Source organism: Notolepis coatsorum (genome assembly GCF_963971535.1).
Source record: "Notolepis coatsorum genome assembly, chromosome: 9".
Lineage (NCBI taxonomy): Eukaryota > Metazoa > Chordata > Actinopteri > Aulopiformes > Paralepididae > Notolepis > Notolepis coatsorum.
The window spans coordinates 51,167,916-51,184,270 of NC_140173.1; the positions used below are offsets into that span (position 1 = coordinate 51,167,916).

The following is a 16,355-nucleotide window of genomic DNA, read 5'->3' on the forward strand; positions in this document are numbered from 1 at the left end:
GGGTTAGAACAGGTTGATACAGGGTTAGAACAGGTTGATACAGGGTTAGAACAGGTTGGCAGGGTTAGAACAGGTTGATACAGGTTAGAACAGGTTGATACAGGTTAGAACAGGCTGATACAGGGTTAGAACAGGTTGATACAGGGTTAGAACAGGTTGATACAGGTTAGAACAGGTTGATACAGGGTTAGAACAGGTTGATACAGGGTTAGAACAGGTTGGCAGGGTTAGAACAGGTTGGCAGGGTTAGAACAGGTTGGCAGGGTTAGAACAGGTTGATACAGGGTTAGAACAGGTTGGCAGGGTTAGAACAGGTTGGCAGGGTTAGAACAGGTTGGCAGGGTTAGAACAGGTTGATACAGGGTTAGAACAGGTTGGCAGGGTTAGAACAGGTTGATACAGGGTTAGAACAGGCTGATACAGGGTTAGAACAGGTTGATACAGGTTAGAACAGGTTGACACAGGGTTAGAACAGGTTGATACAGGGTTAGAACAGGTTGGTAGGGTTAGAACAGGTTGATACAGGGTTAGAACAGGTTGGTACAGGGTTAGAACAGGTTGATACAGGGTTAGAACAGGTTGATACAGGGTTAGAACAGGTTGGCAGGGTTAGAACAGTTTGATACAGGGTTAGAACAGGGTGATACAGGGTTAGAACAGGGTGATACAGGGTTAGAACAGGTTGGCAGGGTTAGAACAGGTTGATACAGGATTAGAACAGGTTGATACAGGGTTAGAACAGGTTGATACAGGGTTAGAACAGGTTGATACAGGGTTAGAACAGGTTGGCAGGGTTAGAACAGGTTGATACAGGGTTAGAACAGGTTGATACAGGTTAGAACAGGTTGATACAGGGTTAGAACAGGTTGATACAGGGTTAGAACAGGTTGATACAGGGTTAGAACAGGTTGGCAGGGTTAGAACAGGTTGATACAGGGTTAGAACAGGTTGGCAGGGTTAGAACAGGTTGATACATGGTTAGAACAGGTTGAAACAGGGTTAGAACAGGTTGGCAGGGTTAGAACAGGTTGGCAGGGTTAGAACAGGTTGATACAGGGTTAGACCAGGTTGATACTGGGTTAGAACAGGTTGGCAGGGTTAGAACAGGTTGATACAGGGTTAGAACAGGTTGATACAGGGTTAGAACAGGTTGATACAGGGTTAGAACAGGTTGATACAGGGTTATAACAGGTTGGCAGGGTTAGAACAGGTTGATACAGGGTTAGAACAGGTTGGCAGGGTTAGAACAGGTTGATACAGGGTTAGAACAGGTTGATACAGGGTTAGAACAGGTTGATACAGGGTTAGAACAGGTTGATACAGGGTTAGAACAGGTTGATACAGGGTTAGAACAGGTTAATACAGGGTTAGAACAGGTTGGCAGGGTTAGAACAGGTTGATACAGGGTTAGAACAGGTTGATACAGGGTTAGAACAGGTTGGCAGGGTTAGAACAGGTTAGCAGGGTTAGAACAGGTTGATACAGGGTTAGAACAGGTTGATACAGGGTTAGAACAGGTTGATACAGGGTTACCTCACAGTAAACTGTGGTGTTCCACAAGGAAGCATACTAGGTCCGCTACTGTTCCTAATTTATGCAAATGACATGTCGTCAGCTTGTGACTGCAACTTGTTCCTGTTTGCGGACGACTCAGCCCTGCTGGTCTCTGACAAGAACAAATTACAGGTTGAAAAAACCCTCAGCTCAGAACTAAGCAAAATCTGCATATGGCTCGCTGATAACAAACTATCATTACACATGGGCAAAACAGAGTCCATTCTCTTCGGTTCAAATAACAAACTCAGCAAGACCGACGGCTTCTCAGTTACAGTGGGTGACAATATTGTCACAAGGAAAGAAGATATTACCTACCTGGGTTCCATCCTAGAGGCAAATCTTTCCTGTGACAAAATGGCATCCAATGTAATAAAAAAAGTCAACCAACGAACTCGTTTCTTGTACCGGATCTCCTCACTGGTAAACAAGAATACCCTGAAGACTCTAGCAGGAGCACTCATTCAAGGGTACTACGACTATGCTTGCACCTCATGGTACCAAAGCACCTCAAAGGCGCTAAAAACAAAATTACAAACATCTCAAAACAAACTGGTCAGACTACTGCTTGACCTTACTCCTAGAACCCACCTCACCCCTGCCCACTTTGACAACCTAGGATGGCTTAGAGTAGACGACAGAGTACAGCAACTTGCAATGGGCCTGGTCTACAAGATACACTACACGACCAAGGTACCCATGTACATGACTAAATACTTCCCAAAGGTCAGTGAATACCACGATCACAACACCAGAGGGAGCTCCACAAATCATGTTAAACCCAGATTCGGCTCAAACAAGGGACTAAACACGTTTCGCAATTATGCCACATCAATGTGGAACGCCCTACCCAAAGCTGTAAAGGAATGTGAATCACTACCCACTTTCAAAAACACTCTCAAAAAACACCTAAGGGAGACTGCAACTCGAAACTGGCCCCTGTAAATGTCCGAACACAACCCCCGCCAACACCCCCCCCCCCCCCCCCCCCCAACCACCTCCAATGTACAGTCCCACCCCCACCTACCCAATCCAATGTACAGTTTCTACGCCTAATGTATACACTCTTTTCTTTCTGGACTCTTTTTGTATCACAAATACAGTACTGTAATTGCAAATCTGGTATGTCATAAATGTATAGATGTAGCAGTACTGTCTATCTGTATGTCATGTATGTCATATATGTTACGATGAATTGGAAATGGGGGACCCTGGTGGAAACAAGACGAAAGTCTTTCTCTGGTCTGCATCCCCTTAACAATTGTATGTATTGAGCTGTACTGCACTGTACCCATTCTGCAATCTGTTAATAAAGTTTTCATTCATTCATTCATTCATACAGGGTTAGAACAGGTTAATACAGGGTTAGAACAGGTTGGCAGGGTTATAACAGGTTGGCAGGGTTAGAACAGGTTGATACAGGGTTAGAACAGGTTAATACAGGGTTAGAACAGGTTGGCAGGGTTAGAACAGGTTGGCAGGGTTAGAACAGGTTGATACAGGGTTAGAACAGGTTGATACAGGGTTAGAACAGGTTGATACAGGGTTAGAACAGGTTGGCAGGGTTAGAACAGGTTGATACAGGGTTAGAACAGGTTGGCAGAGTTAGAACAGGTTGATACAGGGTTAGAACAGGTTAATACAGGGTTAGAACAGGTTGATACAGGGTTAGAACAGGTTGATACAGGGTTAGAACAGGTTGGCAGGGTTAGAACAGGTTGATACAGGGTTAGAACAGGTTGATACAGGGTTAGAACAGGTTGGCAGGGTTAGAACAGGTTGATACAGGGTTAGGACAGGTTGATACAGGGTTAGAACAGGTTGATACAGGGTTAGAACAGGTTGATACAGGGTTAGAACAGGTTGGCAGGGTTAGAACAGGTTGATACAGGGTTAGAACAGGTTGATGCAGGGTTAGAACAGGTTGGCAGGGTTAGAACATGTTGATACAGGGTTAGAACAGGTTGATACAGGGTTAGAACAGGTTGGCAGGGTTAGAACAGGTTGATACAGGGTTAGAACAGGTTGATACAGGGTTAGAACAGGTTAGCAGGGTTAGAACAGGTTGATACAGGGTTAGAACAGGTTGGCAGGGTTAGAACAGGTTAGCAGGGTTAGAACAGGTTGATACAGGGTTAGAACAGGTTGATACAGGGTTAGAACAGGTTAATACAGGGTTAGAACAGGTTGGCAGGGTTATAACAGGTTGGCAGGGTTAGAACAGGTTGATACAGGGTTAGAACAGGTTAATACAGGGTTAGAACAGGTTGGCAGGGTTAGAACAGGTTGGCAGGGTTAGAACAGGTTGATACAGGGTTAGAACAGGTTGATACAGGGTTAGAACAGGTTGATACAGGGTTAGAACAGGTTGGCAGGGTTAGAACAGGTTGATACAGGGTTAGAACAGGTTGGCAGAGTTAGAACAGGTTGATACAGGGTTAGAACAGGTTAATACAGGGTTAGAACAGGTTGATACAGGGTTAGAACAGGTTGATACAGGGTTAGAACAGGTTGGCAGGGTTAGAACAGGTTGATACAGGGTTAGAACAGGTTGATACAGGGTTAGAACAGGTTGGCAGGGTTAGAACAGGTTGATACAGGGTTAGGATAGGTTGATACAGGGTTAGAACAGGTTGATACAGGGTTAGAACAGGTTGATACAGGGTTAGAACAGGTTGGCAGGGTTAGAACAGGTTGATACAGGGTTAGAACAGGTTGATACAGGGTTAGAACAGGTTGGCAGGGTTAGAACATGTTGATACAGGGTTAGAACAGGTTGATACAGGGTTAGAACAGGTTGGCAGGGTTAGAACAGGTTGATACAGGGTTAGAACAGGTTGATACAGGGTTAGAACAGGTTGGCAGGGTTAGAACAGGTTGATACAGGGTTAGAACAGGTTGATACAGGGTTAGAACAGGTTGGCAGGGTTAGAACAGACTGATACAGGGTTAGAACAGGCTGATACAGGGTTAGAACAGGTTGATACAGGGTTAGAACAGGTTGATAGGGTTAGAACAGGTTGGCAGGGTTAGAACAGGTTGATACAGGGTTAGAACAGGTTGATACAGGGTTAGAACAGGTTAGCAGGGTTAGAACAGGTTGATACAGGGTTAGAACAGGTTGGCAGGGTTAGAACAGGTTAGCAGGGTTAGAACAGGTTGATACAGGGTTAGAACAGGTTGATACAGGGTTAGAACAGGTTGATACAGGGTTAGAACAGGTTAATACAGGGTTAGAACAGGTTGGCAGGGTTATAACAGGTTGGCAGGGTTAGAACAGGTTGATACAGGGTTAGAACAGGTTAATACAGGGTTAGAACAGGTTGGCAGGGTTAGAACAGGTTGGCAGGGTTAGAACAGGTTGATACAGGGTTAGAACAGGTTGATACAGGGTTAGAACAGGTTGATACAGGGTTAGAACAGGTTGGCAGGGTTAGAACAGGTTGATACAGGGTTAGAACAGGTTGGCAGAGTTAGAACAGGTTGATACAGGGTTAGAACAGGTTAATACAGGGTTAGAACAGGTTGATACAGGGTTAGAACAGGTTGATACAGGGTTAGAACAGGTTGGCAGGGTTAGAACAGGTTGATACAGGGTTAGAACAGGTTGATACAGGGTTAGAACAGGTTGGCAGGGTTAGAACAGGTTGATACAGGGTTAGGACAGGTTGATACAGGGTTAGAACAGGTTGATACAGGGTTAGAACAGGTTGATACAGGGTTAGAACAGGTTGGCAGGGTTAGAACAGGTTGATACAGGGTTAGAACAGGTTGATACAGGGTTAGAACAGGTTGGCAGGGTTAGAACATGTTGATACAGGGTTATAACAGGTTGATACAGGGTTAGAACAGGTTGGCAGGGTTAGAACAGGTTGATACAGGGTTAGAACAGGTTGATACAGGGTTAGAACAGGTTGGCAGGGTTAGAACAGGTTGATACAGGGTTAGAACAGGTTGATACAGGGTTAGAACAGGTTGGCAGGGTTAGAACAGACTGATACAGGGTTAGAACAGGCTGATACAGGGTTAGAACAGGTTGATACAGGGTTAGAACAGGTTGATAGGGTTAGAACAGGTTGGCAGGGTTAGAACAGGTTGATACAGGGTTAGAACAGGTTGATACAGGGTTAGAACAGGTTGGCAGGGTTAGAACAGGTTGGCAGGGTTAGAACAGGTTGGCAGGGTTAGAACAGGTTGATACAGGGTTAGAACAGGTTGATACAGGGTTAGAACAGGTTGATACAGGGTTAGAACAGGTTGGCAGGGTTAGAACAGGTTGATACAGCGTTAGAACAGGTTGGCAGAGTTAGAACAGGTTGATACAGGGTTAGAACAGGTTGGCAGGGTTAGAACAGGTTTATACAGGGTTAGAACAGGTTGATACAGCGTTAGAACAGGTTGGCAGAGTTAGAACAGGTTGATACAGGGTTAGAACAGGTTGATACAGGGTTCGAACAGGTTGATACAGGGTTAGAACAGGTTGATACAGGGTTAGAACAGGTTGATAGGGTTAGAACAGGTTGATACAGGGTTAGAACAGGTTGGCAGGGTTAGAACAGGTTGATACAGGGTTAGAACAGGTTGATACAGGGTTAGAACAGGTTGGCAGGGTTAGAACAGGTTGATACAGGGTTAGAACAGGTTGATACAGGGTTAGAACAGGTTGGCAGGGTTAGAACAGGCTGATACAGGGTTAGAACAGGCTGATACAGGGTTAGAACAGGTTGATACAGGGTTAGAACAGGTTGATAGGGTTAGAACAGGTTGGCAGGGTTAGAACAGGTTGATACAGGGTTAGAACAGGTTGATACAGGGTTAGAACAGGTTGATACAGGTTAGAACAGGTTGATACAGGTTAGAACAGGTTGATACAGGGTTAGAACAGGTTGATACAGGGTTAGAACAGGTTGGCAGGGTTAGAACAGGTTGATACAGGGTTAGAACAGGTTGGCAGGGTTAGAACAGGTTGATACAGGGTTAGAACAGGTTAGCAGGGTTAGAACAGGTTGATACAGGGTTAGAACAGGTTGATACAGGGTTAGAACAGGTTGATACAGGGTTAGAACAGGTTAATACAGGGTTAGAACAGGTTGGCAGGGTTATAACAGGTTGGCAGGGTTAGAACAGGTTTATACAGGGTTAGAACAGGTTAATACAGGGTTAGAACAGGTTGGCAGGGTTAGAACAGGTTGGCAGGGTTAGAACAGGTTGATACAGGGTTAGAACAGGTTGATACAGGGTTAGAACAGGTTGATACAGGGTTAGAACAGGTTGGCAGGGTTAGAACAGGTTGATACAGGGTTAGAACAGGTTGGCAGGGTTAGAACAGGTTGGCAGAGTTAGAACAGGTTGATACAGGGTTAGAACAGGTTAATACAGGGTTAGAACAGGTTGATACAGGGTTAGAACAGGTTGATACAGGGTTAGAACAGGTTGGCAGGGTTAGAACAGGTTGATACAGGGTTAGAACAGGTTGATACAGGGTTAGAACAGGTTGGCAGGGTTAGAACAGGTTGATACAGGGTTAGGACAGGTTGATACAGGGTTAGAACAGGTTGATACAGGGTTAGAACAGGTTGATACAGGGTTAGAACAGGTTGGCAGGGTTAGAACAGGTTGATACAGGGTTAGAACAGGTTGATACAGGGTTAGAACAGGTTGGCAGGGTTAGAACATGTTGATACAGGGTTAGAACAGGTTGATACAGGGTTAGAACAGGTTGGCAGGGTTAGAACAGGTTGATACAGGGTTAGAACAGGTTGATACAGGGTTAGAACAGGTTGGCAGGGTTAGAACAGGTTGATACAGGGTTAGAACAGGTTGATACAGGGTTAGAACAGGTTGGCAGGGTTAGAACAGACTGATACAGGGTTAGAACAGGCTGATACAGGGTTAGAACAGGTTGATACAGGGTTAGAACAGGTTGATAGGGTTAGAACAGGTTGGCAGGGTTAGAACAGGTTGATACAGGGTTAGAACAGGTTGATACAGGGTTAGAACAGGTTGGCAGGGTTAGAACAGGTTGGCAGGGTTAGAACAGGTTGGCAGGGTTAGAACAGGTTGATACAGGGTTAGAACAGGTTGATACAGGGTTAGAACAGGTTGATACAGGGTTAGAACAGGTTGGCAGGGTTAGAACAGGTTGATACAGCGTTAGAACAGGTTGGCAGAGTTAGAACAGGTTGATACAGGGTTAGAACAGGTTGGCAGGGTTAGAACAGGTTTATACAGGGTTAGAACAGGTTGATACAGCGTTAGAACAGGTTGGCAGAGTTAGAACAGGTTGATACAGGGTTAGAACAGGTTGATACAGGGTTAGAACAGGTTGATACAGGGTTAGAACAGGTTGATACAGGGTTAGAACAGGTTGATAGGGTTAGAACAGGTTGATACAGGGTTAGAACAGGTTGGCAGGGTTAGAACAGGTTGATACAGGGTTAGAACAGGTTGATACAGGGTTAGAACAGGTTTATACAGGGTTAGAACAGGTTGGCAGGGTTAGAACAGGTTGATACAGGGTTAGAACAGGCTGATACAGGGTTAGAACAGGTTGATACAGGGTTAGAACAGGTTGATAGGGTTAGAACAGGTTGGCAGGGTTAGAACAGGTTGATACAGGGTTAGAACAGGTTGATACAGGGTTAGAACAGGTTGGCAGGGTTAGAACAGGTTGGCAGGGTTAGAACAGGTTGGCAGGGTTAGAACAGGTTGATACAGGGTTAGAACAGGTTGATACAGGGTTAGAACAGGTTGATACAGGGTTAGAACAGGTTGGCAGGGTTAGAACAGGTTGATACAGCGTTAGAACAGGTTGGCAGAGTTAGAACAGGTTGATACAGGGTTAGAACAGGTTGGCAGGGTTAGAACAGGTTTATACAGGGTTAGAACAGGTTGATACAGCGTTAGAACAGGTTGGCAGAGTTAGAACAGGTTGATACAGGGTTAGAACAGGTTGATACAGGGTTAGAACAGGTTGATACAGGGTTAGAACAGGTTGATACAGGGTTAGAACAGGTTGATAGGGTTAGAACAGGTTGATACAGGGTTAGAACAGGTTGGCAGGGTTAGAACAGGTTGATACAGGGTTAGAACAGGTTGATACAGGGTTAGAACAGGTTTATACAGGGTTAGAACAGGTTGGCAGGGTTAGAACAGGTTGATACAGGGTTAGAACAGGTTGATACAGGGTTAGAACAGGTTGGCAGGGTTAGAACAGGTTGATACAGGGTTAGAACAGGCTGATACAGGGTTAGAACAGGTTGATACAGGGTTAGAACAGTTTGATAGGGTTAGAACAGGTTGGCAGGGTTAGAACAGGTTGATACAGGGTTAGAACAGGTTGATACAGGGTTAGAACAGGTTGATACAGGTTAGAACAGGTTGATACAGGTTAGAACAGGTTGATACAGGGTTAGAACAGGTTGATACAGGGTTAGAACAGGTTGGCAGGGTTAGAACAGGTTGATACAGGGTTAGAACAGGTTGGCAGGGTTAGAACAGGTTGATACAGGGTTAGAACAGGTTGGCAGGGTTAGAACAGGTTGATACAGGGTTAGAACAGGTTGATACAGGGTTAGAACAGGTTGGCAGGGTTAGAACAGGTTGATACAGGGTTAGAACAGGTTGATACAGGGTTAGAACAGGTTGGCAGGGTTAGAACAGGTTGATACAGGGTTAGAACAGGTTGATACAGGGTTAGAACAGGTTGGCAGGGTTAGAACAGGTTGATACAGGGTTAGAACAGGTTGATACAGGTTAGAACAGGTTGATACAGGGTTAGAACAGGTTGATACAGGGTTAGAACAGGTTGGCAGGGTTAGAACAGGTTGGCAGGGTTAGAACAGGTTGATACAGGGTTAGAACAGGCTGATACAGGGTTAGAACAGGCTGATACAGGGTTAGAACAGGTTGATACAGGGTTAGAACAGGTTGGCAGGGTTAGAACAGGTTGATACAGGGTTAGAACAGGTTGATACAGGGTTAGAACAGGTTGATACAGGGTTAGAACAGGTTGGCAGGGTTAGAACAGGTTGATACAGAGTTAGAACAGGTTGATACAGGGTTAGAACAGGCTGATACAGGGTTAGAACAGGTTGATACAGGGTTAGAACAGGTTGATACAGGGTTAGAACAGGTTGATACAGGGTTAGAACAGGTTGATACAGGGTTAGAACAGGTTGGCAGGGTTAGAACAGGTTGATACAGGGTTAGAACAGGTTGATACAGGGTTAGAACAGGTTGATACAGGGTTAGAACAGGTTGGTAGGGTTAGAACAGGTTGGCAGGGTTAGAACAGGTTGATACAGGGTTAGAACAGGCTGATACAGGGTTAGAACAGGTTGATACAGGGTTAGAACAGGCTGATACAGGGTTAGAACAGGTTGATACAGGGTTAGAACAGGTTGGCAGGGTTAGAACAGGTTGGCAGGGTTAGAACAGACTGATACAGGGTTAGAACAGACTGATACAGGGTTAGAACAGGCTGATACAGGGTTAGAACAGGTTGATACAGGGTTAGAACAGGTTGATACAGGGTTAGAACAGGTTGGCAGGGTTAGAATAGGTTGATACAGGGTTAGAACAGGTTGATACAGGGTTAGAACTGGTTGATACAGGGTTAGAACAGGTTGATACAGGGTTAGAACAGGTTGGCAGGGTTAGAACAGGTTGGCAGGGTTAGAACAGGTTGATACAGGGTTAGAACAGGTTGGCAGGGTTAGAACAGGTTGATACAGGGTTAGAACAGGTTGGCAGGGTTAGCACAGGTTGATACAGGGTTAGAACAGGTTGATACAGGGTTAGAACAGGTTGATACAGGGTTAGAACAGGTTGGCAGGGTTAGAACAGGTTGGCAGGGTTAGAACAGGTTGATACAGGGTTAGAACAGGTTGATACAGGGTTAGAACAGGTTGGCAGGGTTAGAACAGGTTGATACAGGGTTAGAACTGGTTGATACAGGGTTAGAACAGGTTGGCAGGGTTAGAACAGGTTGATACTGGGTTAGAACAGGTTGATACAGGGTTAGAACAGGTTGATATAGGGTTAGAACAGGTTGGCAGGGTTAGAACAGGTTGATACAGGGTTAGAACAGGTTGATACAGGGTTAGAACAGGTTGGCAGGGTTAGAACAGGTTGATACAGGGTTAGAACAGGTTGATACAGGGTTAGAACAGGTTGGCAGGGTTAGAACAGGTTGATACAGGGTTAGAACAGGCTGATACAGGGTTAGAACAGGTTGATACAGGGTTAGAACAGGTTGATAGGGTTAGAACAGGTTGGCAGGGTTAGAACAGGTTGGCAGGGTTAGAACAGGTTGATACAGGGTTAGAACAGGTTGATACAGGTTAGAACAGGTTGATACAGGGTTAGAACAGGTTGATACAGGGTTAGAACAGGTTGGCAGGGTTAGAACAGGTTGATACAGGGTTAGAACAGGTTGGCAGGGTTAGAACAGGTTGATACAGGGTTAGAACAGGTTGGCAGGGTTAGAACAGGTTGATACAGGGTTAGAACAGGTTGATACAGGGTTAGAACAGGTTAGCAGGGTTAGAACAGGTTGATACAGGGTTAGAACAGGTTGGCAGGGTTAGAACAGGTTGATACAGGGTTAGAACAGGTTGATACAGGTTAGAACAGGTTGATACAGGGTTAGAACAGGTTGATACAGGGTTAGAACAGGTTGATAAATGGTTAGAACAGGTTGATACAGGGTTAGAACAGGTTGATACAGGGTTAGAACAGGCTGATACAGGGTTAGAACAGGCTGATACAGGGTTAGAACAGGTTGATACAGGGTTAGAACAGGTTGGCCGGGTTAGAACAGGTTGATACAGGGTTAGAACAGGTTGATACAGGGTTAGAACAGGTTGATACAGGGTTAGAACAGGTTGGCAGGGTTAGAACAGGTTGGCAGGGTTAGAACAGGTTGATACAGGGTTAGAACAGGCTGATACAGGGTTAGAACAGGCTGATACAGGGTTAGAACAGGCTGATACAGGGTTAGAACAGGTTGGCAGGGTTAGAACAGGTTGATACAGGGTTAGAACAGGTTGATACAGGGTTAGAACAGGTTGATACAGGGTTAGAACAGGTTGGCAGGGTTAGAACAGGTTGATACAGAGTTAGAACAGGTTGATACAGGGTTAGAACAGGCTGATACAGGGTTAGAACAGGTTGATACAGGGTTAGAACAGGTTGATACAGGGTTAGAACAGGTTGATACAGGGTTAGAACAGGTTGATACAGGGTTAGAACAGGTTGGCAGGGTTAGAACAGGTTGATACAGGGTTAGAACAGGTTGATACAGGGTTAGAACAGGTTGATACAGGGTTAGAACAGGTTGGTAGGGTTAGAACAGGTTGGCAGGGTTAGAACAGGTTGATACAGGGTTAGAACAGGCTGATACAGGGTTAGAACAGGTTGATACAGGGTTAGAACAGGCTGATACAGGGTTAGAACAGGTTGATACAGGGTTAGAACAGGTTGGCAGGGTTATAACAGGTTGGCAGGGTTAGAACAGACTGATACAGGGTTAGAACAGACTGATACAGGGTTAGAACAGGCTGATACAGGGTTAGAACAGGTTGATACAGGGTTAGAACAGGTTGATACAGGGTTAGAACAGGTTGGCAGGGTTAGAACAGGTTGATACAGGGTTAGAACAGGTTGATACAGGGTTAGAACAGGTTGATACAGGGTTAGAACAGGTTGATACAGGGTTAGAACAGGTTGGCAGGGTTAGAACAGGTTGGCAGGGTTAGAACAGGTTGATACAGGGTTAGAACAGGTTGGCAGGGTTAGAACAGGTTGATACAGGGTTAGAACAGGTTGGCAGGGTTAGCACAGGTTGATACAGGGTTAGAACAGGTTGATACAGGGTTAGAACAGGTTGATACAGGGTTAGAACAGGTTGGCAGGGTTAGAACAGGTTGGCAGGGTTAGAACAGGTTGATACAGGGTTAGAACAGGTTGATACAAGGTTAGAACAGGTTGGCAGGGTTAGAACAGGTTGATACAGGGTTAGAACTGGTTGATACAGGGTTAGAACAGGTTGGCAGGGTTAGAACAGGTTGATACTGGGTTAGAACAGGTTGATACAGGGTTAGAACAGGTTGATATAGGGTTAGAACAGGTTGGCAGGGTTAGAACAGGTTGATACAGGGTTAGAACAGGTTGATACAGGGTTAGAACAGGTTGGCAGGGTTAGAACAGGTTGATACAGGGTTAGAACAGGTTGGCAGGGTTAGAACAGGTTGATACAGGGTTAGAACAGGCTGATACAGGGTTAGAACAGGTTGATACAGGGTTAGAACAGGTTGATAGGGTTAGAACAGGTTGGCAGGGTTAGAACAGGTTGATACAGGGTTAGAACAGGTTGATAGGGTTAGAACAGGTTGATACAGGGTTAGAACAGGTTGATACAGGTTAGAACAGGTTGATACAGGGTTAGAACAGGTTGATACAGGGTTAGAACAGGTTGGCAGGGTTAGAACAGGTTGATACAGGGTTAGAACAGGTTGGCAGGGTTAGAACAGGTTGATACAGGGTTAGAACAGGTTGGCAGGGTTAGAACAGGTTGATACAGGGTTAGAACAGGTTGATACAGGGTTAGAACAGGTTAGCAGGGTTAGAACAGGTTGATACAGGGTTAGAACAGGTTGGCAGGGTTAGAACAGGTTGATACAGGGTTAGAACAGGTTGATACAGGGTTAGAACAGGTTGATACAGGGTTAGAACAGGTTGATACAGGGTTAGAACAGGTTGGCAGGGTTAGAACAGGTTGATACAGGGTTAGAACAGGTTGGTAGGGTTAGAACAGGTTGATACAGGGTTAGAACAGGTTGATACAGGTTAGAACAGGTTGATACAGGGTTAGAACAGGTTGATACAGGGTTAGCACAGGTTGGCAGAGTTAGAACAGGTTGATACAGGGTTAGAACAGGTTGATACAGGGTTAGAACAGGTTGATACAGGGTTAGAACAGGTTGATACAGGTTAGAACAGGTTGATACAGGGTTAGAACAGGTTGATACAGGGTTAGAACAGGTTGGTAGGGTTAGAACAGGTTGATACAGGGTTAGAACAGGTTGATACAGGGTTAGAACAGGTTGATACAGGGTTAGAACAGGTTGGTAGGGTTAGAACAGGTTGATACAGGGTTAGAACAGGTTGATACAGGGTTAGAACAGGTTGATACAGGGTTAGAACAGGGTGATACAGGGTTAGAACAGGGTGGTAGGGTTAGAACACGTTGATACAGGGTTCCATTCTTGTCTGTCTGAATTAAACCTATCTCTCTCTCTCTCTCTCTCTCTCCCCCCCCCCCACCAGGGTTGTATCCCTCTCCAGGGCAGTCAGGTCAACGAGCTGCCTGCCAATCAGGACGAGCCTGGTCGCCATCTCTTTGAGATTGTTCCAGGTGAGTCGGCATGACGACAGGGGGGAAGTATCCAGGTCAAAGTATTTTTTTAAATGAAACAGTGAGTCTGGATGTGATTTATGGTCTGGGGCAGTGATGTTCAACCTGTTCAGTTTGTGGCCCCTCGAAGAAAGACATGACCATCTGTACCCGTATATATTTTCCTGTTTCAGGTTGTTTCACTTGATTAATATTACAAAGAAAGGGGCTATTGTCTTTAAATATTCATTATTTTTCAAGAAAAAAGCATCTGTAACAAAGATTATGATTATGAATACGTATTTGTATATCTTTTTGAGATATATTTCAACGCACAATTCACTGGAAAATAAGACGTTGATATTTTCAAAGAGGTGTTTTCCTGTAAATTTTCCTATGAATGTTTTATATGACATATACTCCATATATGTTTTATATGCCTTACAACAGCCATTTCTATACTCTCTTAAAATGTTCAACACTCTCAAGATCACAGGCATATTAAAACAGATAAAAAAAAGCATGCAAAATAAAGATAAGGGAAAATTAAATGAATAAACAAGACAAAAACACAGATGAAAACATTTAAAGAAAGATCAAAATAAGAAATAAAACGGCTACAAACTGATTTGTAATCACGTTTTTTAAATTGTCCATAGAATAATGGAATATTGATTTTTAGCACGAGTTGAAGATCATTCCGAAGAAGCCGGGGCGTTAAACCCTTTCACTACCACACTACAGAAGGTTAACCTTTCACTACCACACTCTGTAGTGTGGTAGTGAAAGGGCTAACCCTTTGTCGTGTGGCAGTGAAAGGGTTAACCTTCTGTATTGTCGCAGTGAAAGGGTTAACCCTTTGGTAGTGTGGTAGTGAAAGGGTTCAAACAAAAGGCAGACTTTCCAAGTTCAGTCCTGCACTCTAGGAACCTGGAGCATAAAGCCAGAGCGTGTGGCACACAGGGTGTGGTAATCAATCCATAAATCCTCTCAATCTGGGTTGAAAGGGTTTATGAACCCTGATTTAGCTACATAAGAAAGTGTATCTATGAATAGTGACAAAAGGGGGGAGACGAGTGAGCAGACGGCCGCGTCTCTCACAGCCCACACAACACATGAATACGCCATGGAACATGAAAGCGAAACGCTTGTCAACACGCTTGTCATGGACCGTGTGTCTGAGGCTCCAACAATGGCTTTATTCATCCAGCTGCGGTCCACAGGGGTGGGGTTGGCATGGCTTTGGTCGCAGCAGTCTACAGTATGTGCACACTGTCAAGGGCCTGTGTTTGGATGAAACGAAAGAGGAAGGGAGAAAGTGATTTAGAAAGAAAGAGAGAATGATTCTGATATGCAAGGACAGCGTGGTAACAGTAGACGCTAGTTAGTGGCCCGCGATGGCGTCTCTCCCTTTGGCTCGGCGTCGCGGTATGGCATCCCGTGTTCCGTTGGAAAGGGTTGACCCGGCCCGGCTGGTTAACTGACACGGCACAGCTGGTGTGGTATAGCTCCCTCTCTCTGCCATCTGGGCACGTGCTGCTCTCCTCCCTCCCCCCGCTGCCATAAAGAGCCGGCATGGGCAACAACTGCTGCTGCACCAAACTGCCGGCGCTCTGCCCCGAGGGTAAGCACTCCTTCAATGGGGAGGGTTCAGGTTTGTTCCCCTCTCCCCCCCCCCCCCCCCCCCGCTGGGTATTTTTGTTTGCTGGGAAAATGCGAAATGGCAAGTGGCCTCTTGTTTAACGCTTGTTGTCGCGACGCTAGTTGCGGGATTGAACTGTATATCCGAAGGCGTTCCGAAGGCATTCCGTGATTTTCCTTTCAGAAGCCGCGGTGCAAATGACAGACGAAAGGGTTTGAAAGTACTCGTATGTGATTTTTTTGGGGTGGAAATTATTTCTGACGGGAATCTGCTAGTGCAGATTTTTCAAAAGCAAAAAAAAAAAACACAGGCATGAAAACGATTTGAATGTCTCAGGAGTGGCTTAGTTAGTTATCAATAAGAGGAAACGCGAACTATTCCTTCCGAACTATTCCGGTTAACCGTCTGTAGTGTGGTAGTGAAAGGGTTAACCTTCTGTAGTGTGGTTATGAAAGGGTTAACCCTTTGTTGTGTGACAGTGAAAGGGTTAAGAGCAGATTGTGCACGCTCTTTGTTGCTCTGTGGCTCTGAGTATTACAAGGCAGGGTGGCCAACCCGCGGCTCGCGAGCCTCATGCGGCTCTTTGCCCACCTATGTGTGGCTCCTCCCTCCATAAAAAAAAGGCTTGAGTAAATTGTAAGGAACCAAATGAGAATATCAATTAAATTATATATATATTTTTTTTTATCTTTGACTGTGAATAACACCATGCTAAAATTTACCAGACCTGAAAAATCTAAGCAAATTAATAAAGGGAAGATG

The 16,355-nt window shown here is 45.1% G+C and overlaps 1 protein-coding gene across 1 annotated transcript in view; it reads left to right on the forward strand.

The window, feature by feature from the left end:
• arhgap22a (Rho GTPase activating protein 22a) overlaps window positions 1–16,355 on the forward strand; it is a gene marked incomplete at both ends in the record, with an annotated part of 63,618 nt that overhangs the window by 23,306 nt on the left and 23,957 nt on the right. The window contains one exon of the mRNA XM_084321421.1: window positions 13,885–13,972. Coding sequence (XP_084177547.1) covers window positions 13,885–13,972 — 88 coding nt within the window. The remainder of the gene's footprint in view (window positions 1–13,884; window positions 13,973–16,355) is intronic.